The sequence below is a fragment of the Xenopus tropicalis genome, chromosome 6 (genome assembly GCF_000004195.4).
Source record: "Xenopus tropicalis strain Nigerian chromosome 6, UCB_Xtro_10.0, whole genome shotgun sequence".
Classification (NCBI taxonomy): Eukaryota; Metazoa; Chordata; class Amphibia; order Anura; family Pipidae; genus Xenopus; species Xenopus tropicalis.
Window position 1 is genome coordinate 12,532,863 of NC_030682.2, and position 25,367 is coordinate 12,558,229.

The following is a 25,367-nucleotide window of genomic DNA, read 5'->3' on the forward strand; positions in this document are numbered from 1 at the left end:
CTGCAGCAGTTGCTAATGAAGCTGCCGTGTATCCTGCAGCAGTTGCTAATGAAGCTGCCATGTATCCTGCAGCAGTTGCTAATGAAGCTACCATGTATCCTGCAGCAGTTGCTAATGAAGCTGCCATGTATCCTGCAGCAGTTGCAAATGAAGCTGCCATGTATCCTGCAGCAGTTGCTAATGAAGCTGCCATGTGTCCTGCAGCAGTTGCTAATAAAGCTGCCATGTATCCTGCAGCAGTTGCTAATGAAGCTACCATGTATCCTGCAGCAGTTGCTGATGAAGCTGCCATGTATCCTGCAGCAGTTGCTAATAAAGCTGCCATGTATCCTGCAGCAGTTGCTAATGAAGCTACCATGTATCCTGCAGCAGTTGCTAATGAAGCTGCCATGTATCCTGCAGCAGTTGCTTACACTTGGTGTGGGACAGATTTAGCTGATGAGTCCCATTTGGGTATAGAATCCACTGGGCACACTTTGCTATGATTTACCCTTGAGCAACTGACATTTCCCATACTTGCCGCAACCTACTGGACAAACTGGAAATTACAATTAGCTTTATACAAGAGAGACTTGCCCTGCACACAGGTAGCCCTTTCTCCAGCTGAGCCGTACATATGGCCGCACAGCCGCTGTCAGACACTGTGATAGAAAGAGAGCCAAGCGGAAATGTGGGCTGAGAGAGTTTCTATCTTACTCTCCCCTAGTGATGCACTAAAGCACTCATTTGAGCAGTCACTATTTACTAACATTTCAGCTGCTTTTTGTGCATAAGTTTGGGGAATTTGCCATTTTTACAAAATTTTAAATATGTGGGGTTTTTCCTGTGATAATTTGTCAGGATAATGCCCCTCCCACAAGGTGCTGGTTCTCAAGAATCTGCCTTTCCCACACAGTGCAATGCCTCAAGTAGCACCCATCATATGATTCTCTGCTTCAGTGTAACACCCCTCCCATGAGGTGCTGGGCCTGAAGATAATGCCCCTCACACAGGGTGCTGGGCCTCAGGTTAACCCAGGATGCTAACCATACATAACAGTCCTGAGCTTCAGAATAGCACCTATACCTCGCAGTGCTGGGCTCTAGGAAGATAATCCTCCACAAGGTGCTGGGCCTCAGGATGACAACCTTTCTACAAGGTGCTGGGCCCAAAGATAACGTCCCTCCCACAAGGTGCTGGGCCCAAGGATAACGTCCCTCCCACAAGGTGCTGGGCCCAAGGATAACGCCCCTCCCACAAGGTGCTGGGCCCAAGGATAACGCCCCTCCCACAAGGTGCTGGGCCCAAGGATAACGCCCCTCCCACAAGGTGCTGGGCCCAAGGATAACGCCCCTCCCACAAGGTGCTGGGCCCAAGGATAACGCCCCTCCCACAAGGTGCTGGGCCCAAGGATAACGCCCCTCCCACAAGGTGCTGGGCCCAAGGATAACGCCCCTCCCACAAGGTGCTGGGCCCAAGGATAACGGCCCTCCCACAAGGTGCTGGGCCCAAGGATAACGGCCCTCCCACAAGGTGCTGGGCCCAAGGATAACGGCCCTCCCACAAGGTGCTGGGCCCAAGGATAACGCCCCTCCCACAAGGTGCTGGGCCTCAGGCTAATACCCCTCCCACAAGGTGCTGGGCCCAAGGATAACGCCCCTCCCACAAGGTGCTGGGCCTCAGGCTAATACCCATCCCACAAGGTGCTGGGCCCAAGGATAACGCCCCTCCCACAAGGTGCTGGGCCTCAGGCTAATACCCATCCCAGAAGGTGCTGGGCCAAGGATAACGCCCCTCCCACAAGGTGCTGGGCCCAAGGATAACGCCCTTCCCACAAGGTGCTGGGCCTCAGGCTAATACCCATCCCACAAGGTGCTGGGCCCAAGGATAACGCCCCTCCCACAAGGTGCTGGGCCCAAGGATAACGCCCCTCCCACAAGGTGCTGGGCCCAAGGATAACGCCCCTCCCACAAGGTGCTGGGCCCAAGGATAACGCCCTTCCCACAAGGTGCTGGGCCCAAGGATAACGCCCCTCCCACAAGGTGCTGGGCCCAAGGATAACGCCCCTCCCACAAGGTGCTGGGCCTAAGGATAATGCCCCTCCCACAAGGTGCTGGGCTTCAGGCTAATGCCCCTCCCACAAGGTGCTGGGCCCAAGGATAACGCCCCTCCCACAAGGTGCTGGGCCCAAGGATAACGGCCCTCCCACAAGGTGCTGGGCCCAAGGATAACGCCCCTCCCACAAGGTGCTGGGCCCAAGGATAACGCCCCTCCCACAAGGTGCTGGGCCCAAGGATAACGCCCCTCCCACAAGGTGCTGGGCCCAAGGATAACGCCCCTCCCACAAGGTGCTGGGCCCAAGGATAACGCCCCTCCCACAAGGTGCTGGGCCCAAGGATAACGCCCCTCCCACAAGGTGCTGGGCCCAAGGATAACGCCCCTCCCACAAGGTGCTGGGCCCAAGGATAACGCTCCTCCCACAAGGTGCTGGGCCCAAGGATAACGCCCCTCCCACAAGGTGCTGGGCTTCAGGCTAATGCCCCTCCCACAAGGTGCTGGGCCCAAGGATAACGCCCCTCCCACAAGGTGCTGGGCCCAAGGATAACGCCCCTCCCACAAGGTGCTGGGCCCAAGGATAACGGCCCTCCCACAAGGTGCTGGGCCCAAGGATAACGCCCCTCCCACAAGGTGCTGGGCCCAAGGATAACGCCCCTCCCACAAGGTGCTGGGCCCAAGGATAACGCCCCTCCCACAAGGTGCTGGGCCCAAGGATAACGCCCCTCCCACAAGGTGCTGGGCCCAAGGATAACGCCCCTCCCACAAGGTGCTGGGCCCAAGGATAACGCCCCTCCCACAAGGTGCTGGGCCCAAGGATAACGCCCCTCCCACAAGGTGCTGGGCCCAAGGATAACGTCCCTCCCACAAGGTGCTGGGCCTCAGGCTAATACCCATCCCACAAGGTGCTGGGCCCAAGGATAACGCTCCTCCCACAAGGTGCTGGGCCCAAGGATAACGCCCCTCCCACAAGGTGCTGGGCCCAAGGATAACGCCCCTCCCACAAGGTGCTGGGCCCAAGGATAACGCCCCTCCCACAAGGTGCTGGGCTTCAGGCTAATGCCCCTCCCACAAGGTGCTGGGCCCAAGGATCATGCCCCTCCCACAAGGTGCTGGGCCCAAGGATAACGCCCCTCCCACAAGGTGCTGGGCCCAAGGATAACGCCCCTCCCACAAGGTGCTGGGCCCAAGGATAACGCCCCTCCCACAAGGTGCTGGGCCCAAGGATAACGCCCCTCCCACAAGGTGCTGGGCCTAAGGATAACGCCCCTCCCACAAGGTGCTGGGCTTCAGGCTAATGCCCCTCCCACAAGGTGCTGGGCCCAAGGATCATGCCCCTCCCACACAATTCTCCATGAATGAGAGGCCACAAAGCCCTTGGGATTATCAGGCAGTTTTATTGCGCAGCGCTGTAGGTGCAGCCTAGTAGGAATAAATGCAGGTCTAACATGGAGCCGGAGTTTATGGGTAACTGTGCGACTATACAGTGAGGAGCTGGAGGGCACGAGCTCTTGCGGCCACGCTGACTGCTACATGGTCAGTTCCTGCAGGGGGGATACAAACACAGGGGCATTAAAGGCAAAATAAAACATTCATCCCAATAAACCAGAATAGGATTTGCCTGTTCAGCTTGCAGTGTATAGTGATGCAGTTTCTGGGGTACAACAGCTCTTATGGTTACAGTCTGAGCCCCCGTTATTGGGCTCCTCACCCCTCAGGCCTGGGCACAGCACGGGGCCACACTCTCAGACTATACTGATTTATTCTACTAATGCTCCTTCTTGCCCCAGGGGTGTAAATGAAAACAACTAACAATTTGCCTCCTTACCATGATGGCATTTACAATGTCGTTGTTGTTGTGCCTGAGCGCCCGTACGGCCTTGGCGCGTGATACGTTGGCCTGCGCCATCACCAGTTCAATATCTCGCACCTCCAAGCCGGTCTCATCCACCTGCAGTAAAGCGAGACAGTTTCATCAGTCAGTGGTGGTCACAGGGTTAAAGTGCCCTGTGGTTCTACCGGGAAGAGAAACAAACCCATAAGGAACCCAAGGAGGGTACATGGGCAAACTGCTGTCATTCCCTGCTCAGGGGCCCCTTGTGCCAGCCAATCAGATCAATGCGATTTGTGGGTGTGTGGCTAAATCATCTGATCTGATTGCTCAGCTGTAGGTAACCAATCAGAAGGCCTTTTGTTGTGATATAGGTCTATTTATTTTACCTCCTCTTCTTCCTCGCTCTCCTCTTTTATTGTCAGGGTGGGCGTGGTCTCCGTGATAAGGGGGGAGTGTTCCATGGGGACTTTAAACTTCTCAGCCGCTGCCTTGTGCACTTGCTGGGATAAGTCTTCGATCTGTAAGAGAAGGGAACTGTGAAAAGGCTGCCTGGCACCTACCAATCAGATCTGTCCGGACAGCGTGGCATTTAGGCACCCACCAGTCAGATCTGTGCACGGAGCATGAAATACTGGCACCATCCAATCAGATCTGTCCGGACAGCGTGGCATTTAGGCACCCACCAGTCAGATCTGTGCACGGCGCATGAAATACTGGCACCATCCAATCAGATCTGTCCGGACAGCGTGGCATTTAGGCACCCACCAGTCAGATCTGTGCACGGCGCATGAAATACTGGCACCATCCAATCAGATCTGTCCAGACAGCGTGGCATTTAGGCACCCACCAGTCAGATCTGTGCACGGAGCCTGAAATACTGGCACCGTCCAATCAGATCTGTCCAGACAGCATGGCATTTAGGCACCCACCAGATCTGTGCACGGAGCATGAAATACTGGCACCGTCCAATCAGATCTGTCCGGACAGCATGGCATTTAGGCACCCACCAGTCAGATCTGTGCAGGGAGCCTGAAATACTGGCACCGTCCAATCAGATCTGTTTGTCCAAAACCTTGCAAACTGGAATCTTTCCAGTCAGCCTGGCATAAAGTAAAGGAGCTTGGCATATGGGCACCTTCAAATCAGATATGTCTGTGGAAACTAGCAAGCAGGATATTTTTTGAGAGCTTGGCACCTTCCAATAAGATCTGTCCAGGTAACCTGGCATTCAGACACTCACCAGTCAGGCATACTGGCTTTCCAAATCAGATTTGTCTGTGTAACCTGTTAAACTGGAAACTGGCAAACAGATCTTTCTTGATAGCTTGGCATACTGGTAACTACCAATCAGATCTGGACAGTCTGGCATTCAGGGATCCGCCAGTCAGATCTGTGTAGGGAGCTTGGCATAGTGGCACCTATTGAGTATGTTGACATCCAGGAATCTACCAAACAGATCTTGCTTGACAGCCTGGAATACTGACCCCTCCCAATCAGAGCTAACTAGGCAACTTGCAAACTGAGACCTACCAATCAGAGCTAACTAGGCAACTTGCAAACTGAGACCTACCTATCAGAGCTAACTAGGCAAGTTTCAAACTGAGACCTACCTATCAGAGCTAACTAGGCAACTTTCAAACTGAGACCTACCAATCAGAGCTAACTAGGCAACTTGCAAACTGAGACCTACCTATCAGAGCTAACTAGGCAACTTGCAAACTGAGACCTACCTATCAGAGCTAACTAGGCAACTTTCAAACTGAGACCTACCAATCAGAGCTAACTAGGCAACTTGCAAACTGAGACCTACCAATCAGAGCTAACTAGGCAACTTTCAAACTGAGACCTACCAATCAGAGCTAACTAGGCAACTTTCAAACTGAGACCTACCAATCAGAGCTAACTAGGCAACTTGCAAACTGAGACCTACCTATCAGAGCTAACTAGGCAACTTTCAAACTGAGACCTACCAATCAGAGCTAACTAGGCAACTTGCAAACTGAGACCTACCAATCAGAGCTAACTAGGCAACTTTCAAACTGAGACCTACCTATCAGAGCTAACTAGGCAACTTTCAAACTGAGACCCACCAATCAGAGCTAACTAGGCAACTTTCAAACTGAGACCTACCTATCAGAGCTAACTAGGCAACTTTCAAACTGAGACCTACCTATCAGAGCTAACTAGGCAACTTTCAAACTGAGACCTACCAATCAGAGCTAACTAGGCAACTTGCAAACTGAGACCTACCAATCAGAGCTAACTAGGCAACTTGCAAACTGAGACCTACCAATCAGAGCTAACTAGGCAACTTTCAAACTGAGACCCACCAATCAGAGCTAACTAGGCAACTTTTCAAACTGAGACCTACCTATCAGAGCTAACTAGGCAACTTGCAAACTGAGACCTACCTATCAGAGCTAACTAAGCAACTTGCAAACTGAGACCTACCAATCAGAGCTAACTAGGCAACTTGCAAACTGAGACCTACCAATCAGAGCTAACTAGGCAACTTTCAAACTGAGACCTACCAATCAGAGCTAACTAAGCAACTTGCAAACTGAGACCTACCAATCAGAGCTAACTAAGCAACTTGCAAACTGAGACCTACCAATCAGAGCTAACTAGGCAACTTGCAAACTGAGACCTACCAATCAGAGCTAACTAGGCAACTTGCAAACTGAGACCTACCAATCAGAGCTAACTAAGCAACTTGCAAACTGAGACCTACCAATCAGAGCTAACTAAGCAACTTGCAAACTGAGACCTACCTATCAGAGCTAACTAGGCAACTTTCAAACTGAGACCCACCAATCAGAGCTAACTAGGCAACTTGCAAACTGAGACCTACCAATCAGAGCTAACTAGGCAACTTGCAAACTGAGACCTACCAATCAGAGCTAACTAGGCAACTTGCAAACTGAGACCTACCAATCAGAGCTAACTAGGCAACTTGCAAACTGAGACCTACCAATCAGAGCTAACTAGGCAACTTGCAAACTGAGACCTACCAATCAGAGCTAACTAGGCAACTTGCAAACTGAGACCTACCAATCAGAGCTAACTAGGCAACTTTCAAACTGAGACCCACCAATCAGAGCTAACTAGGCAACTTGCAAACTGAGACCTACCTATCAGAGCTAACTAGGCAACTTTCAAACTGAGACCTACCAATCAGAGCTAACTAGGCAACTTGCAAACTGAGACCTACCTATCAGAGCTAACTAGGCAACTTTCAAACTGAGACCTACCAATCAGAGCTAACTAGGCAACTTGCAAACTGAGACCTACCAATCAGAGCTAACTAGGCAACTTTCAAACTGAGACCTACCTATCAGAGCTAACTAGGCAACTTTCAAACTGAGACCTACCTATCAGAGCTAACTAGGCAACTTTCAAACTGAGACCTACCAATCAGAGCTAACTAGGCAACTTGCAAACTGAGACCTACAATCAGAGCTAACTAGGCAACTTTCAAACTGAGACCTACCTATCAGAGCTAACTAGGCAACTTTCAAACTGAGACCCACCAATCAGAGCTAACTAGGCAACTTTCAAACTGAGACCTACCTATCAGAGCTAACTAGGCAACTTTCAAACTGAGACCTACCAATCAGAGCTAACTAGGCAACTTGCAAACTGAGACCTACCAATCAGAGCTAACTAGGCAACTTGCAAACTGAGACCTACCAATCAGAGCTAACTAGGCAACTTTCAAACTGAGACCCACCAATCAGAGCTAACTAGGCAACTTTCAAACTGAGACCTACCTATCAGAGCTAACTAGGCAACTTGCAAACTGAGACCTACCTATCAGAGCTAACTAAGCAACTTGCAAACTGAGACCTACCAATCAGAGCTAACTAGGCAACTTGCAAACTGAGACCTACCAATCAGAGCTAACTAGGCAACTTTCAAACTGAGACCTACCAATCAGAGCTAACTAAGCAACTTGCAAACTGAGACCTACCAATCAGAGCTAACTAAGCAACTTGCAAACTGAGACCTACCAATCAGAGCTAACTAGGCAACTTGCAAACTGAGACCTACCAATCAGAGCTAACTAGGCAACTTGCAAACTGAGACCTACCAATCAGAGCTAACTAAGCAACTTGCAAACTGAGACCTACCAATCAGAGCTAACTAAGCAACTTGCAAACTGAGACCTACCTATCAGAGCTAACTAGGCAACTTTCAAACTGAGACCCACCAATCAGAGCTAACTAGGCAACTTGCAAACTGAGACCTACCAATCAGAGCTAACTAGGCAACTTTCAAACTGAGACCCACCAATCAGAGCTAACTAGGCAACTTGCAAACTGAGACCTACCAATCAGAGCTAACTAGGCAACTTGCAAACTGAGACCTACCAATCAGAGCTAACTAGGCAACTTGCAAACTGAGACCTACCAATCAGAGCTAACTAAGCAACTTGCAAACTGAGACCTACCAATCAGAGCTAACTAAGCAACTTGCAAACTGAGACCTACCTATCAGAGCTAACTAGGCAACTTTCAAACTGAGACCCACCAATCAGAGCTAACTAGGCAACTTGCAAACTGAGACCTACCAATCAGAGCTAACTAGGCAACTTTCAAACTGAGACCCACCAATCAGAGCTAACTAGGCAACTTGCAAACTGAGACCTACCTATCAGAGCTAACTAGGCAACTTTCAAACTGAGACCTACCAATCAGAGCTAACTAGGCAACTTGCAAACTGAGACCTACCAATCAGATCTGTGCAGCATGGCATAATGGCACCCACTTGTTCCTACTGTGTGGGCACCTTGCCATAGTGGCAGCTCCATATAAAGGGCAATACATTTCCCAGTAGGCTCCCCCAAGTGGCCATAAAGGGAACACTGCGCGGCTCACCTTGGCTTCCCCAAACACAATGTAGATGTCGGACGCGGGACTCTTGAACACGTCGGGCTTCGTGATGACAAAAAGAATGTTCTTGGACTTCCTGATGGTGATGCGCGTGACCCCGTGTATCTGCCGGAGGCCCAGCTTGGACATGGCCTGGGGGAAGGAGGATCAACATGGCATTACCCACAGTGGGAAACAATGGCACACACACAGCCTCCTATTGTGAATAACATCCAGTCATGTTCCGCTAGGCCCAGAGTATCACAATATGGCTGCTTGGCATTCAGCCTCAGTGTATTTAGCCATTATTCTGGCCCGTGCCTGTAGGCGCAATGCAGTTCCAGGAGATGCCACACAGAGCTGGGCGCCCCCCCATGCCAGCTGCAGGGCACAGAGAGCCCTCATGTATTATTCACTCACCTTCCTGGCTTTCTTCTCACTGCGGCTCTGCTTGGCTTTACTGATCGATTCCTCCCCCGGGGCCACACAGTGAGCCAGCTGGTTCTGCAACAACATCGACAGATTAGGCTTGTCCGGCTATTGGTGCAGTATGGCCGCCCCATCTGCAGCCTCCCATCCCATCAGCATCTCCACTGTAACTCACAGACTGCACACTGGCAACTGGGCCACTGAAATGGGCTAACACTGGTAGGGACTGTGACTGCTGGCCAATTATTTTAGTGATATATGGTACCTGCGAGTCGATATTTCCAGTGATACCAGTGGATACTGGCCAATATTAACATTGGTCATCAGTGCCTACGGGCCAGTATCATTCATCATAATCAGTGGCCAATAGTGCCAGTGATAGCCAGTGGCTATTGGCCAATATTCCCTGTGATAACCAATAACTATTGGCCAACAGTGCCAGTGATAGCCAGTGGCTATTTTCCAATATTCCCTGTGATAAACAGTAACTATTGGCCAATAGTGCCAGTGATAGCCATTGGCTATTGGCCAATATTCCCTGTGATAACCAGTAACTATTGGCCGATAGTGCCAGTGATAGCCAGTGGTTATTGGCCAATATTCCCAGTAATAACCTGTAACTATTGGGCAATAATGCCAGTGATAGCCAGTGGCTATTGGCCAATATTCCCAGTAATAACCTGTAACTATTGGGCAATAGTGCCAGTGATAACCAGTGGCCAATATTCCCTGTGATAACCAGTAACTATTGGCCGATAGTGCCAGTGATAGCCAGTGGCTATTGGCCAATATTCCCTGTGATAACCAGTAACTATTGGCCGATAGTGCCAGTGATAGCCAGTGGTTATTGGCCAATATTCCCAGTAATAACCTGTAACTATTGGGCAATAGTGCCAGTGATAGCCAGTGGCCAATATTCCCTGCGATAACCAGTAACTATTGGCCAATAGTGCCAGTGATAGCCAGTGGCCAATATTCCCAGCGATAACCAGTAACTATTGGCCAATAGTGCCAGTGATAGCCAGTGGCCAATATTCCCTGCGATAACCAGTAACTATTGGCCAATAGTGCCAGTGATAGCCAGTGGTTATTGGGCAATATTCCCAGTAATAACCTATAACTATTGGCCAGTAGTGCCAGTGATAGCGAGTGGCTATTTGCCAATATTCCCAGTGGCTGCTGGGCAATATCAATAGAGTTAATCAGTGACTACAGTACAGCTGTACGGTCCCAGGGATAGCCAATGTAGTTCAACAACGGCAGGAGGGTTCCATTAACTATTCTACCCTCTAGGTGGGGTCCCGGCCATTCTACAATGCCAGGGGCCCCATGATTTCTGACCCTGAGCCTAACTGATGGCAGTGAAATGGTTACCCCAGTCTATAAGCCCTAGTAACAATACTCAGTACAAGCCCCTGGGATAGCCGTGTATGGCGCTAATTACTGGGCGAGGGCATCCCTGGGGCCCCGGTGGCACAGACCGGCCGGGCACAAACACAATGATAGAGAGACAGGATTGTATGAAATAAATAACTGCAAAGCTGCCACATCCCTCTCATCTCAACTGCAGAGCTTGTTCAGGGGTGAATTTCCCTTTGAATGATCGCAAGACATTGACTTGCTTCTCCGCATCAGCCTGTGCCCTCCCAGCCTGCCTGCCCTCCTTCCTCCCAGCCCCCCCTGCCTGCCCTCCTTCCTCCCAGCCCCCCCTGCCTGCCCTCCTTCCTCCCGGCCCTCCCAGCCTGCCTGCCCTCCTTCCTCCCAGCCCCCCTGCCTGCCCTCCTTCCTCCCAAGCCCCCCCTGCCTGCCCTCCTTCCTCCCAGCCCTCCCAGCCTGCCTGCCCTCCTTCCTCCCAGCCCCCCCTGCCTGCCCTCCTTCCTCCCAGCCCTCACTGCCCTGCCTGCCCTCCTTCCTCCCAGCCCCCTGCCTGCCCTCCTTCCTCTCAGCCCTCCCAGCCTGCCTGCCCTCCTTCCTCCCAGCCCCCCCTGCCTGCCTTCCTTCCTCCCAGCCCTCCCAGCCTGCCTGCCCTCCTTCCTCCCGGCCCTCGCTGCCTGCCTGCCCTCCTTCCTCCCAGCCCTCCCAGCCTGCCTGCCCTCCTTCCTCCCAGCCCTCGCTGCCTGCCTGCCCTCCTTCCTCCCAGCCCTCCCAGCCTGCCTGCCCTCCTTCCTCCCAGCCCTTGCTGCCTGCCTGCCCTCCTTCCTCCCAGCCCTTGCTGCCTGCCCTCCTTCCTCCCAGCCCTCGCTGCCTGCCTGCCTCCTTCCTCCCAGCCCTTGCTGCCTGCCCTCCTCCTCCCAGCCCTGGCTGCCTGCCTGCCCTCCTTCCTCCCAGCCCTCGCTGCCTGCCTGCCCTCCTTCCTCCCAGCCCTCGCTGCCTGCCCTCCTTCCTCCCAGCCCCCCCTGCCTACCTGCCCTCCTTCCTCCCGGCCCTCGCTGCCTGCCTGCCCTCCTTCCTCCCAGCCCTCGCTGCCTGCCTGCCCTCCTTCCTCCCAGCCCTTGCTGCCTGCCCTCCTTCCTCCCAGCCCTTGCTGCCTGCCTGCCCTCCTTCCTCCCGGCCCTCGCTGCCTGCCTGCCCTCCTTCCTCCCGGCCCTCGCTGCCTGCCTGCCCTCCTTCCTCCCAGCCCTCGCTGCCTGCCTGCCCTCCTTCCTCCCAGCCCTTGCTGCCTGCCCTCCTTCCTCCCAGCCCTTGCTGCCTGCCTGCCCTCCTTCCTCCCGGCCCTCGCTGCCTGCCTGCCCTCCTTCCTCCCAGCCCTCGCTGCCTGCCTGCCCTCCTTCCTCCCAGCCCTTGCTGCCTGCCTGCCCTCCTTCCTCCCAGCCCTTGCTGCCTGCCTGCCCTCCTTCCTCCCGGCCCTCGCTGCCTGCCTGCCCTCCTTTCTCCCAGCCCTCGCTGCCTGCCCTCCTTCCTCCCGGCCCTCGCTGCCTGCCTGCCCTCCTTCCTCCCAGCCCTTGCTGCCTGCCTGCCCTCCTTCCTCCCGGCCCTCGCTGCCTGCCTGCCCTCCTTCCTCCCAGCCCTCCTTGCCTGCCTGCCCTCTTTCCTCCCAGCCCTCGCTGCCTGCCTGCCCTCCTTCCCCCCAGCCCTCGCTGCCTGCCTGCCCTCCTTCCTCCCAGCCCTCCCTGCCTGCCTGCGCTCCTTCCTCCCAGCCCTACCTGCCTGCCTGCCCTCCTTCCCCCCAGCCCTCCCTGCCTGCCTGCCCTCCTTCCTCCCGGCCCTCGCTGCCTGCCTGCCCTCCTTCCTCCCAGCCCTGCCTGCCCTCCTTCCCCCCAGCCCTCCCTGCCTGCCTGCCCTCCTTCCTCCCAGCCCTCCCTGTCTGCCCTCCTTCCTCCCGGCCCTCGCTGCCTGCCTGCCCTCCTTCCTCCCAGCCCTCCCTGCCTGCCTGCCCTCCTTCCTCCCAGCCCTCGCTGCCTGCCTGCCCTCCTTCCTCCCAGCCTGCCTGCCCTCCTTCCTCCTAGCCCTCACTGCCTGCCCTCCTTCCTCCCAGCCCTCCCTGCCTGCCTGCCCTCCTTCCTCCCAGCCCCCCCTGCCTGCCTGCCCTCCTTCCCCCCAGCCCTCGCTGCCTGCCTGCCCTCCTTCCTCCCAGCCCTCCCTGCCTGCCCTCCTTCCTCCCAGCCCTCCCTGCCTGCCCTCCTTCCTCCCAGCCCTCCCTGCCTGCCCTCCTTCCTCCCAGCCCTCACTGCATGCCTGCCCTCCTTCCTCCCGGCCCTCGCTGCCTGCCTGCCCTCCTTCCTCCCGGCCCTCGCTGCCTGCCTGCCCTCCTTCCTCCCAGCCCTCGCTGCCTGCCTGCCCTCCTTCCTCCCAGCCTTAGCTGTCTGCTCCCATTACTTTTTGGCTGAGTGCTTATAGGGCCCACAGGGGCCAACACAGCGCCTCTTTGTGAGCTGGTGCATAAAAGGAGCTGCTTTATATTCACTGTCAGGATTAACCCACTACATTACACCTGGCAAAGCGTCAGCCTTCTTTGTTATATAACACTGCTTCTCCGGGATACCGACCATTATCTCCTATTGTACTGATCCAGCATCTCTCCCTACTATACCTGTTACTATAGGCACCATCTCTCCCTACTATACCTGCTATCCCACAGCCCCAGTCCCTTCCCAGAGGCTATTATCCCCCCACTGCTACTATAGGCACCATCTCTCCCTACTATACCTGCTATCCCACAGCCCCAGTCCCTTCCCAGAGGCTATTATCCCCCCACTGCTACTATAGGCACCATCTCTCCCTACTATACCTGCTATCCCACAGCCCCAGTCCCTTCCCAGAGGCTATTATCCCCCCACTGCTACTATAGGCACCATCTCTCCCTACTATACCTGCTATCCCACAGCCCCAGTCCCTTCACAGAGGCTATTATCCCCCCACTGCTACTATAGGCACCATCTCTCCCTACTATACCTGCTATCCCACAGCCCCAGTCCCTTCCCAGAGGCTATTATCCCCCCACTGCTACTATAGGCACCATCTCTCCCTACTATACCTGCTATCCCACAGCCCCAGTCCCTTCCCAGAGGCTATTATCCCCCCACTGCTACTATAGGCACCATCTCTCCCTACTATACCCGCTATCCCACAGCCCCAGTCCCTTCCCAGAGGCTATTATCCCCCCACTGCTACTATAGGCACCATCTCTCCCTACTATACCTGCTATCCCACAGCCCCAGTCCCTTCCCAGAGGCTATTATCCCCCCACTGCTACTATAGGCACCATCTCTCCCTACTATACCTGCTATCCCACAGCCCCAGTCCCTTCCCAGAGGCTATTATCCCCCCACTGCTACTATAGGCACCATCTCTCCCTACTATACCTGCTATCCCACAGCCCCAGTCCCTTCCCAGAGGCTATTATCCCCCCACTGCTACTATAGGCACCATCTCTCCCTACTATACCTGCTATCCCACAGCCCCAGTCCCTTCCCAGAGGCTATTATCCCCCCACTGCTACTATAGGCACCATCTCTCCCTACTATACCTGCTATCCCACAGCCCCAGTCCCTTCCCAGAGGCTATTATCCCCCCACTGCTACTATAGGCACCATCTCTCCCTACTATACCTGCTATCCCACAGCCCCAGTCTCTTCCCAGAGGCTATTATCCCCCCACTGCTACTATAGGCACCATCTCTCCCTACTATACCTCCATGAAGACCCCCCCGCCATTCACAGCCAGACCAAGAAAACTCTGATCTCTATTCACACAAGACCAGAGCAGATACTGCAACCCGCCCCCACCTTAGATAATGAGCTAAAAATCTACACATTTAAATTTACATTTGTCCACTCAGATGCTTTGTTATCCCATTCCCACACTGTAGGGTCATGTTAGTACATCATAAATAAATAATATCCCAGATGGGGCCGCATCCTGAGGCACCAGCAAACGGCAGATGAAGCCATGGGTTTGTGTATGAGCCTGCAGAAATGGAGCAGCAGGGGATTGCTAAGGGCACAAGGACTCTGTATGTCTCATACACATTCAGCAGATGGAGGAGAAGAACATAATATAAATAGGCCAACAGTAAATCCAAAATAAGATCTAAAATCTGTGCAAACCAGGAGAATGGGCGGGGGAGGGAAACGTCGGTACATTCAGTGCAGCCAGGTATAGTGAGCACAGGGAAGGTCCTTCCTATAGTTCACAGATATATGAACAATTGCATTCAGCCATACGCCCAAAGGTATCCGAAAGATTAAATGCATTTTATTCATAGACTCAGTTGTGCCAGTTATATGTTGTAGATGGTGCTAAGAGATGTTCCCCAGAAGTCAATAAACACCTCGCCCACTAGCAGACAAATGGTTCCTCAGCAGTCAATGAACAAAAGTTAAAGAAGGTCTCACCCACTGGCAGGTAGATCCCAGAAGTCAAATAATATCTCACCCACTAGCAAATAGATGTTCTCCAGAAGTGAATTAATGTCTCACCCACTAGCAGATAGATGGTTCCCCAGAAGTCAAAGAAGGTCTCACCCGCTAGCAGATAGAGGGTTCCCCAGAAGTAAAAGAAGGTCTCACCCACTAGCAGATAGAGGGTTCCCCAGAAGTCAAAGAAGGTCTCACCCACTAGCAGATAGAGGGTTCCCCAGAAGTCAAAGAAGGTCTCACCCACTAGCAGATAGAGGGTTCCCCAGAAGTCAAAGAATGTCTCACCCACTAGCAGATAGAGGGTTCCCCAGAAGTCAAAGAAGGTCTCACCCACTAGCAGAAAGGTGGTTCCCCAGAAGTCAAAGAAGGTCTCACCCACTAGCAGATAGAGGGTTCCCCAGAAGTGAATGAATGCCTTATCCTCTAGCAGTTTGATGGTTCCCCAAAAAGTCTCACAGGCTAGCAGTTAGATAGATCCCCAGAATCAAAGAATGTCTCGCCGACTTAAAGAACTCAGAAAAATGTCTCACTCACAAACAGATAAATGGTTCTACAAATGTCAGTGAATGTCTCACCCACTAGAAGAACAGACCCCTGGAAGACAATGAATTTCTCACCCGCCAGCAAATAACTGTCTCCCGAGAAGCCAATGAATGTTTTATCTACTCACCTAATCTAATCAAGGCAGGCAACTCAGATCCCTCCTGCTCTGCTGTTGCTGATAAAAACTGTTGGTGCTGCTAGGAATTATAGGGAATATTGAAGATGCAGGTTGGTTATTCAAGGAATAAAAGTACCTGACTGGATGAAGTCCGTGGCTCTGTTACATCTGGCTCCTCAAGTTCCGGAAGAGATTCATCGTTACTCTCCGTGTCATTGCAGGAACCTGTCAAGAATATTAGCAGGTTCTTATGACCAATGGGAGCAGCTGAGATGGTAGCAACATGCAAAACTGCCAAATCCAACATGACATTGAGTGGGACAAGTCAAGTATCATCAGAGAATACAGCAGTTCTGCTATTGGTTGCAGACACCAACAATGTTTTATTGCTGGTCCTTGCTTCTTCAGAATTTAGCAAAACCAGCCTGAGTCTTCAGATAAGGAAAGATAAGATAAGGTGTAAAGGCACCCATACACGTTGAGATCTGCTCGCTTTGTAAGATCGCCAAGTGAGCGGATCTTCACCCGATATCCCCACCTACGGGTGGGCAATATCGGGGAGCGTGTAGGTGAAAAACGATCGAATTATATTGGCGTCAACGGGGCAGCCGGTTCGGGGACCGCATCAACGAGCCGATGAGGTGCCTGATCCGACTGAATTTTCTAACCTGGCCGATCGATATCTGGCCAATTTTAGGCCAGATATCGGTCAGGCAGGCCCCTTGTTTCTGCCCTTCACGGGCCGATAAGCTGCCGAATCGCTCAAAGGGACTGATATTGGCAGCTACTATCGGCCCATGTATGGGGACTTTAAGTCTCCTTTCCAGTGGGTGACACTGCCAAAAAGAACCATGCCCATCTAGGAACACCCAATGGAAGGGAGGAGAGAGCAGAACATCTACCAGCAGCATAACATGGGGGTTGATCAAACTTGACCCATTAAAGCAAATTGCTAAGTGGCTTTTAGGGGTCACTAAACTAGTGCTAACTTCTGCCTGTGCTATGATATAAGCGTCACTATCCTCACTGCTTAACCTGTAACCTTTACTCTAATGGATTCATTTGCAAGAGAAGGTTAACTGTCCCCCCGTACGTGGTTTATTTACCCTAAATTTCAACTAGGGTTAATACTCCCAAGAATATCATCCATGGATAGGAAAAACTGATCCATGTTTCTTACCATAAAATCTAATAAGATCCTTTCTCTTTTCCTTACTCCACTGACTTCTTTAAGAATAAGGTCATGACTTGATATACCAGTTAGTATCCTTTGCCTCTCAGTTGAACAAAGTCTATATGGGTTGGGTATGTAATTGCTGGCCTTATTTACCTCTGTGACTAAGCGACTCACAGCCCCTCTGCCTGGGGCCTGGCTTGGTGATCCCAAGGAGAGTCACTGCCGACGTTTCCCTGAGCGAGTGCATCTCCGGCCCGCAGGAAGTCAGCTCGCTCTCGCTAGAAGAGCTGGGATCAGATGGATGAAAAGTGAGAAGGCTTTTCTTCCCCACAGGCTCTTCAAAGTTACCTCCGTGACACTTATTGGTAATCATATCGGTGGGCTTGCAACTGGGTTGAGGGAAAGCTGAAACAACACATACAGGTGTAAGTACTAAACTGAAATGGCCAATCAGAATGGAGCACAAAAAGTTGGTACATTCTGCCCCAAATCGGTTAAAGTAGATTAGCACTGGCATGACATTTAAATAAAAGGAGGTTAGGTTTGGAAACGCAAGACCTGGTTATATGAAGACCCATTGCTCCCTAAACAATAAAAAGTACCAAACAGTTCTGTTACCTGATAAGGGTTTGTTGTGATCCTTTCCAGAGGACAATTTTTCAGGTTCCCTTGCGGTGTCCATGGAAGATGCCATCTGTTCAGCTTTCTTCTTCTCCTGGGCGATGTAGTCAGGCATAGAGCAGATTGGTGGAGGCACTTTACTAAAGCAGATATACTCAGCAAGCTTACTATTGTTTGAAGGATTGTGGGTAAGAGACTCAGTCTTGGGGCTCCCATGATGATACTTATGCTCAGAGTCCACCAACCTAACAGGGTGCGGCATCTCACAACGAACCTTCTCGTCTTGTGTCCTACTAAGGAAAGTGGATTTCACTTCCTCCGTTGATCCATAACTTGGGCCCTTGTTGCTTCTCGATACACAGGACTGGGCAGGTTTGTCTTTAAATTCCAAAGACATGTTTTCAACTGACGTACTTTGATCGTCATCATTGTCTCGTTTACCCTTCCATGCCTCACCTCCATTAGATGGAAGAAGATAAGTATTCTGTGAACTAGTGGGACCAGCTAAAGCCATCTCAAGGCTATCCTCCTCACTCAATGGACATTTGTTCTTCTGCACCTCAGATCCCCCTTCTTGTGAACAAACACGGACTGCCTTTGAAGGCTGCCATTTTCCTCCCTGACTCTGCTCGACTACTGGTATCTCAGACATTAACTTGCCATTTGCATCCATTTCTTTAGAGCTGATTCTAGGTTTTGGAATATTTTTTTCAGTACTGGCAGACCTAACACTGAGATCCAGAGGGTTCAGTTTGCCAAAGGACCCTTGCAGTAATTGTGCCATTTCTTGGATGTCATTAAACAGCTCTGTTTGCTTTGTTCCTAGTTTTTCGGCTGTCTCCAAGAAGTCACCTGAACACTTTTGAGAATCTCTGGTACAGGATACAGAGACTTTTTTGTCTACCTCCTGGGTTTGATCTGCAACCATTAACCCTAAACTGTCTTCTTCCTTTGTTCTCTGTTCCTCTGACCCTTTAGAAACATTAACATAGGTATCTACTGGATTATCATGAGTATCTTCCAACTGTAAAGCATTACTACTTGTGAACGAGTGAGTGTTATCAGCATCTTCTTCACCCTGTTGATTATACACACTCTCATCTTCTAGTGTCCTGCTTGTGTCTCTTGTACTCCTAGCACAATCCTCTGAAGCCAACTTTATATCTGGCAGTTCTTCAGGACCATCCTCTTTATTCATTTCCATGTTACCCCTTACTTCCCTACATGAAGGCTGACTGGCCAGGGAACAAGTCTTTTGTGTATCTTTATCACCCTCTTCTTTTTTGTAATCCAAATGAGTATTAGATATAGGTAAGACTTCATTGCCTACGTGTGAGGTACTAGTAAGGTGTTTGTGAGGTACTTGTGAAGTGGGTACATTATCATCCTGAATAAGTACTGAGCTATCAGTACCACTATGCACTGGTATAGCTTTTTCAGCATACTCTCGATCTGGGGGTTTCTTGGAGACATGCTGTTCAACACCCACAATCGCAGCTCTATGTTCTGCTTGACTCCTGTTTTCAGATTGTACCTTTCTCTCATTGCATATATTCTGCTGATGTAAGGAGCTGGTAATTAGACAGACCTCAGAATGTTGGTCAGAACATTTGCCACACTCTTCGGTCTTAGAAGCATAAGGACATTTGTCCATTTTATTTGGAGATATTACATTACTTACACAGAGCTCTGTTGACATAGTTGTTGAATCTAATGGCTCAACCTCTAATTTAGTTGGACCTTTCTCAGTAGATGTTGACTGTATACCTTCAGAGTCTGCTTTTTGTTCTTCACTGGAAACCTCAATATTTCCTTTCATGTCTGGTCTGCTTTCCTCTGACTGAGAGTGACTGGGGAATGTAGGCTTGCTTTGTAATGTAATGTTATCATCAGTCCCAGATGTGGATTTTATTTGTTCCTCTGTCAGCTCACAGGGCAAACCTATAGGAGAAGCTTGAATGTCCATTTTCATATCTGATTCTGATTGAGAATTATAAAGGCCATGACTATAACCCAGTGAAGTTGGCTCTGCCAATAACTCTTTGGGGTCTTGGTAGGATTTTCCTGCCATTGTATCTTCCACAAAACCTGCAGACATGATAGAATCTGAGACACAGGGTGTTTGGTTAATGATAAAATTGACTTCAACTTCTGTTTGCTGTCTGTATATCTGAGCAAGTATAGCCTGCCGGTCAAGAGAACTGACATCTTCTTGATCATCTCCAGAGTCATAGCAGGCAAATAAACACTCTTCTTCAGTCAGTTCCTCTGCTCTGCTCTTTTGGGCATTTTGAGGCAAGATATTTTCTGGCTCAGAAGCTTTTTCTACCTTTGAAAAGGCCCTGTCTTGGTTTCCTGTGTCATTTGTCTCCAGAATACAAGATACTGAAGTAGCTTCTGTCTTGGAGGCATCTGCCACATCCACATTACTTTGTAATTCACCTTTATCAAATGATCCACCATCTTCATCCTCAGCTGCGAACAGATATGCATCTTCAGTCACATTAATAGCCAGTGAAGACTGTCTTCCACTTTGCTCATGCTGCTGACTGTGTTCCCTAATACTCTGTGCCACTGTGTTGAGAGGGGGTAAAGAATCCAGCTCTTCATCAGTATCAAAACATGCGATCAGGCATTCACCAACATTATCAATTCCAGCATTTGGGACATCTGTTCCCAATGATGATGAAGACTGTTGTCCTATTGGGCTTTCAGACCATGACCTCAGTTCCTTCTCTTCTTCTTGCTGTGTAGCACTTATAAACTGAGATTCAGGGACAGAGCTACTAATGTGAGAGCCAGAAATGTGCTCATTAACGTTGCTTGTATCTGAGTCTTTAGTCTCACTTGCACCTTCCTCAGGGGCTTCTTTTGAGTCTGACTGTGAATCTGTTTCTTTTTCTTCACTGCTATTTGAAACTTCATTAGCAGTCTCAAATCTGGATTTAACCATGTGTTCTTTTCCTCTTTGAACATCTTCAGTTTCCAAGGCAAGTCCAAGAACTCCACCTTCACCATCATTATCAGTCAGGTCAGAAGATGTCTCCATCTCACTCTCACAGCTAGAATCTGAAGAGTTGTTTTTGGTCTCTATATGACCCTCTGCCGTTTGGGAGGCAGAATCACTTGCCACAGCATACTCTTCTGTGCTGTAACGTTTCTCATCCTCTTCTCCATCATAAGATGCAGAATCTGAGGACTCTGATGTGTCATCTTGATAAGCAAAGGATTCATCTACCCCTTCATTTATAGATGTCTCTGACAATGAATGAAGAAAGGAGGCAGATGTACTGTCATCATCCTCTTCTCCATACAATACCTCACTCTCTGCTGACTCTCCTTGAGGGAACAAGGTGATTTCCATTGAGTCTGCAGCAAATATTAAACTTCCATGAAATGGTAGCATGAAAGCAGGAATCATGTGCTCATTTTCAACACACTGTGGGATGACACCTGATATCTCAGAATGCAGTTCATCTGTGTTCGATGCCTGTAGGGATTCATGAGTTTCTGAAGAGCAGCTTTCCACTGACAGTGGTTCCTGGTCATGTTCATAAGACGTTGGTGAGAAAGATTCTGAAGCAACTGTGTTAACATACTCTGTACACAGTGGAATACTGGTAAAAGATGGAGCAAAATCAGTTTCCCATTCATCTTCATCTTCCTCGTCTTCTTCACTGCATTGAACATCACTTTGATCGCCATTACTGACCTCTTCGTTGGCAGGATACATGTCTTCAGCTTCTAAATTATCATCATAGAATTCTGGGATATCTTCTTCTTCTAGTATGTCAGGAGACATACAGCATGGATCTTCACAAATACCTTCCTCATGTGCAGTTGATGGGTCAGCATAAGCAGTGGAAGTTTCCATTGTTTCTCCCTCAGCCATCAAATTTGGAGAACATGATGGGGAACCAGACGCAGCTGAAGAAGCCCAGCTGCTACCTTCAGCAGTAATATAAGATCCAGAGGGGGACGTTGGAGGAGAGCACAAACTGTCATTCTCTGGGTCATTGTGGTCATCTCCAAGGCTGTCTTTTGAACATGGATGGTGCTTGAGGTGTGAATAGAGGGTTTTTATTGGAGTGGAAGGAGCAGTGGTGTATCTGTCTGAATCTAAATTGTATGCATGCCTACATTGCGAAGACTGCATCTCACACTCGGCCAAACTGCAGGGTGACTCTTTGGTGGGTTCTGGGAATAATGAAGGCACATCAGTTACTGCTTCACCCTGTGAAAAGAAACTTTCCTTCAGAGCATAATCTTTTCTAGACTCATTATATTCCGAGTGCATTTCCTCAGAAGAATCAGACACAAAAATGTGTTTTAGGCCAAGTTGCTCAAAAATCTGTCCAGAAAGTTCCGCTTTTGGATTACATGAGATCACCTCATCTTCCAAAGTATCTGACGAAACAGGTTCACGTTCACTAATAAGGCTAAGCAGTTTATTTACAGTGCCCGTTTCCTCACTGTTACAAGAAGTCTCTTCACCCATCACAATTCTGGTATCGAGAATGTCCGGCTTTACTACCTTGGTGCTGATTCGTTCTCTGAGAATATCTTTAGTCTCATGCTCTTCAGGTTCTTTAGACACCTCGAAGGCCAGGTGCTGAATAGCTGTGGAGCCCCCTGGAGGTGTTTCGCTGCTTGCCCCTTCAGGCTGAGGCCTGTCTACCTCCTTGCCTTGTAGATATGTGGGATCCAGGTCTCTTTCTGCATCACGTTCCGGGCTCAGTAGCAGACAATCTCGCATCGGGCTTAACACTTTGGGTGTTGCGGAGTCACCACTAGGAGTTGAGGCAGTGGAAGCAGATGGTGATAACCCTGTAAGAATAATTATTTTCATTTTTAATTGTTCTATCAACCTATCATTTAAAAAAACAACAAGCAAAAATCTCATTAGTTGGCAAAGGACAATGATATATATTAGTCTATTATAGGAAGAGGCAGCCTTTGACTTTTCAAGCAGATACTGAGCTATTAAGGTACTGTGTCATCAGTTGGCACTGCCCCAAATCTAGTGTCGGACTGGCCCACCAGGATACCAGGAAAACTCCTGGTGGGCCCAGGTGTCAGTGGGCCCTCCAGGCTCCTGACCATTTGGCCTGTTTCATGGTCATTCCCTATTTCTGAATGGGAAGAAAGAGGAGAAATAGATGGAAGAATAGATGCTAGCATGTAAATAAAAGAGACTAGGAGAATAAAGAGGTTGGGTGGGGAAAGGAGGGAAAATAGTTTGGAGAGTGGGCCTATGGTCTAAGGTTTTCTGGTGGGCCCCTGGGGTCCCAGTCCGACACTGCCCAAATCCCTTTAAAGCTAAAATCTACCTATATGTGTGTGTTCTGAATAATCCCATAGTGGTATCGGAGAATTAGCATTATACCCACGGACCGATCCAACTGACTGCCGCTGAGTCACGAGGACTGGGGTAAGAACCTATGTATTATAAGAGACCTACAGAAACACAGAATTTCAAATCAGATAACAAACAATAAGGTCTATTTATGCTTTTAATTCTTTTTCCTGGTATCTGACAAGTGCCTTTGATATACACAAAAGGATTAGCTACATTTGCTGAGGCCAATGCTAAATCATGGCGTGACGCACAGCATAAAGATGCAATTATCAAAGGACTTCGACTGGACGGGAAAGGACGAGACCTTGGAAAGCTAAAAAATAATGATATAATACTGCAGTCACTCTGTACATGTGCAATTGTATTCTTTCCAATGCATGGCAATGCGACGGTTAACTGCTTTCTTTTTTTTGTGTTTGTTTGTATATGTTTTAGAGCATATTTAATATAGAAATGATACAGGACTAAGGACATGCAGGTTCTATAAGCATTTGCCTTCTGCCTATGTGGTAACAAAAGCTCCCATAATGCTTTGCTAATGAGTAGGTTGAATCCATTTTCCATCACATTGCTGTCACTGCTGACTCATGATACCAATGTTCCTACTGGTTTTATAGGAAAACTGTGCCTTAAACAACAGATCATTTATATCATAAGAACCTTATATAACTGGCATATACATATGAGTAAATATTGCTCTTTTACATCTTGAGCCACCATTTTGTGTGGATCCCCTGACAGGAAGTGATGCAGGATAGGCTGTATCACCATTAGTAGGCTTTTCATTCATTTCCAGAACTCCCTAAGGCACAAGATAAAGGGAAAGCCATATCCTGCATGTTTTCTCCTCTGCCTGGCAATTCAAACAAATTCAAAATGGTCTTCTTCCACTCAGTATGTGAGGTGTGAAGTATTTGGCGGCCATTTTGCTTATGTTTGAGTAATGGCTGTGAATGGCATCTCCCAGCACTGCAACCCTTTCCTCTCAGATATAAGCGGGAAATATTCTACACAATCATATGATTATAAAATGGATTCCCTGATTAAATGCTTGCCTGCTTTCATACAATGCTTTATTATTTGTACATGGGTGTCATTTTTAGTCACATTAATGGTGATTTCTAAGATTTTGCTGTCTTCATTTATAGTTTTTTTTTGTTACCCCCTCCCCCAGATAAATTGGCCCTCTATTTAAAGCTATAATTAGTATGTATTCTAAGTGGCTTGGAAGGCTTACGCTGCACTAATGGGGTTGCCAGCTGGCTAGCATTTTACAGGCCTTTTGGTCTTTGTCTCCCTCCCAAAGCCCTGCACCCTATTCTATAAATTGCCCATAAATGGGAGGAGCCTCCACAGGCCTCCATCATAATCTGCCTGTAACACAGACTCATGGTACCCAAGGGAAGCCTCTAATACTACTACTATAGGATCTACAGTAATTACACTGACAGTCTCACAGTATAGAGGCCATCGAGTAACACTGATATTTGTCTTTGGTACAGATGGGATCTAGTCATACTGTTGGGTACAAAGTATAGAGGAGATCTATTAATCCAGACAGGCGGAACAAAGTTGAACTAGTATCTAATAATGGGGACACCATCAGAAATCTGAGGGCCCATACAACTAAATGGTCAGGATTCCCATGACCAGCAAAGCAAAACTTGAGGAGACCCTGCTGCCGATTAATGCACGATACAGAAAGGGATCCAATCACACTAATTAATGTATAGTACAGTAGCAATGATTAATGCATGATACAGAAAGGGATCCAGTCACACTAATTAATGTAGTACAGTAGCAATGATTAATGCACGATACAGAAAGGGATCCAATCACACTAATTAATGTATAGTACAGTAGCAATGATTAATGCATGATACAGAAAGGGATCCAGTCACACTAATTAATGTAGTACAGTAGCAATGATTAATGCACAATACAGAAAGGGATCCAGTCACACTAATTAATGTAGTACAGTAGCAATGATTAATGCACGATACAGAAAGGGATCCAGTCACACTATTTAATGTAGTACAGTAGCAATGATTAATGCACGATACAGAAAGGGATCCAGTCACACTAATTAATGTAGTACAGTAGCCATGATTAATGCACAATACAGAAAGGGATCCAGTCACACTAATTAATGTAGTACAGTAGCAATGATTAATGTACGATACAGAAAGGGATCCAGTCACACTATTTAATGTAGTACAGTAGCAATGATTAATGCACGATACAGAAAGGGATCCAGTCACACTAATTAATGTAGTACAGTAGCCATGATTAATGCACGATACCGAAAGGGATCCAGTCACACTAATTAATGTAGTACAGTAGCCATGATTAATGCACGATACAGAAAGGGATCCAGTCACACTAATTAATGTAGTACAGTAGCAATGATTAATGCACGATACAGAAAGGGATCCAGTCACACTAATTAATGTAGTACAGTAGCAATGATTAATGCACGATACAGAAAGGGATCCAGTCACACTATTTAATGTATAGTACAGT

At 49.2% G+C, this 25,367-nt stretch overlaps 1 protein-coding gene across 2 annotated transcripts in view; it reads right to left on the reverse strand.

Moving 5' to 3' along the window:
* Positions 1-3,411: 3,411 nt before the first annotated feature.
* Positions 3,412-25,367, reverse strand: part of nacad (NAC alpha domain containing) — a 29,680-nt gene continuing 7,724 nt past the window's right edge. The window contains exons 2-9 of one of the 2 annotated variants that reach the window (XM_012964219.2): positions 17,483-22,312; positions 17,018-17,269; positions 15,824-15,912; positions 9,160-9,243; positions 8,746-8,892; positions 4,255-4,386; positions 3,863-3,985; positions 3,412-3,578 (exon numbers count right to left, since the gene is read on the reverse strand). In XM_012964219.2, the coding sequence (XP_012819673.1) occupies positions 3,564-3,578; positions 3,863-3,985; positions 4,255-4,386; positions 8,746-8,892; positions 9,160-9,243; positions 15,824-15,912; positions 17,018-17,269; positions 17,483-22,312 (5,672 nt within the window). In that variant the 3' untranslated portion in view covers positions 3,412-3,563. Of the gene's footprint in view, positions 3,579-3,862; positions 3,986-4,254; positions 4,387-8,745; positions 8,893-9,159; positions 9,244-15,823; positions 15,913-17,017; positions 17,270-17,482; positions 22,313-25,367 lie in introns of those variants that run through there. The other variant, NM_001112928.1, reaches the window with a different exon arrangement.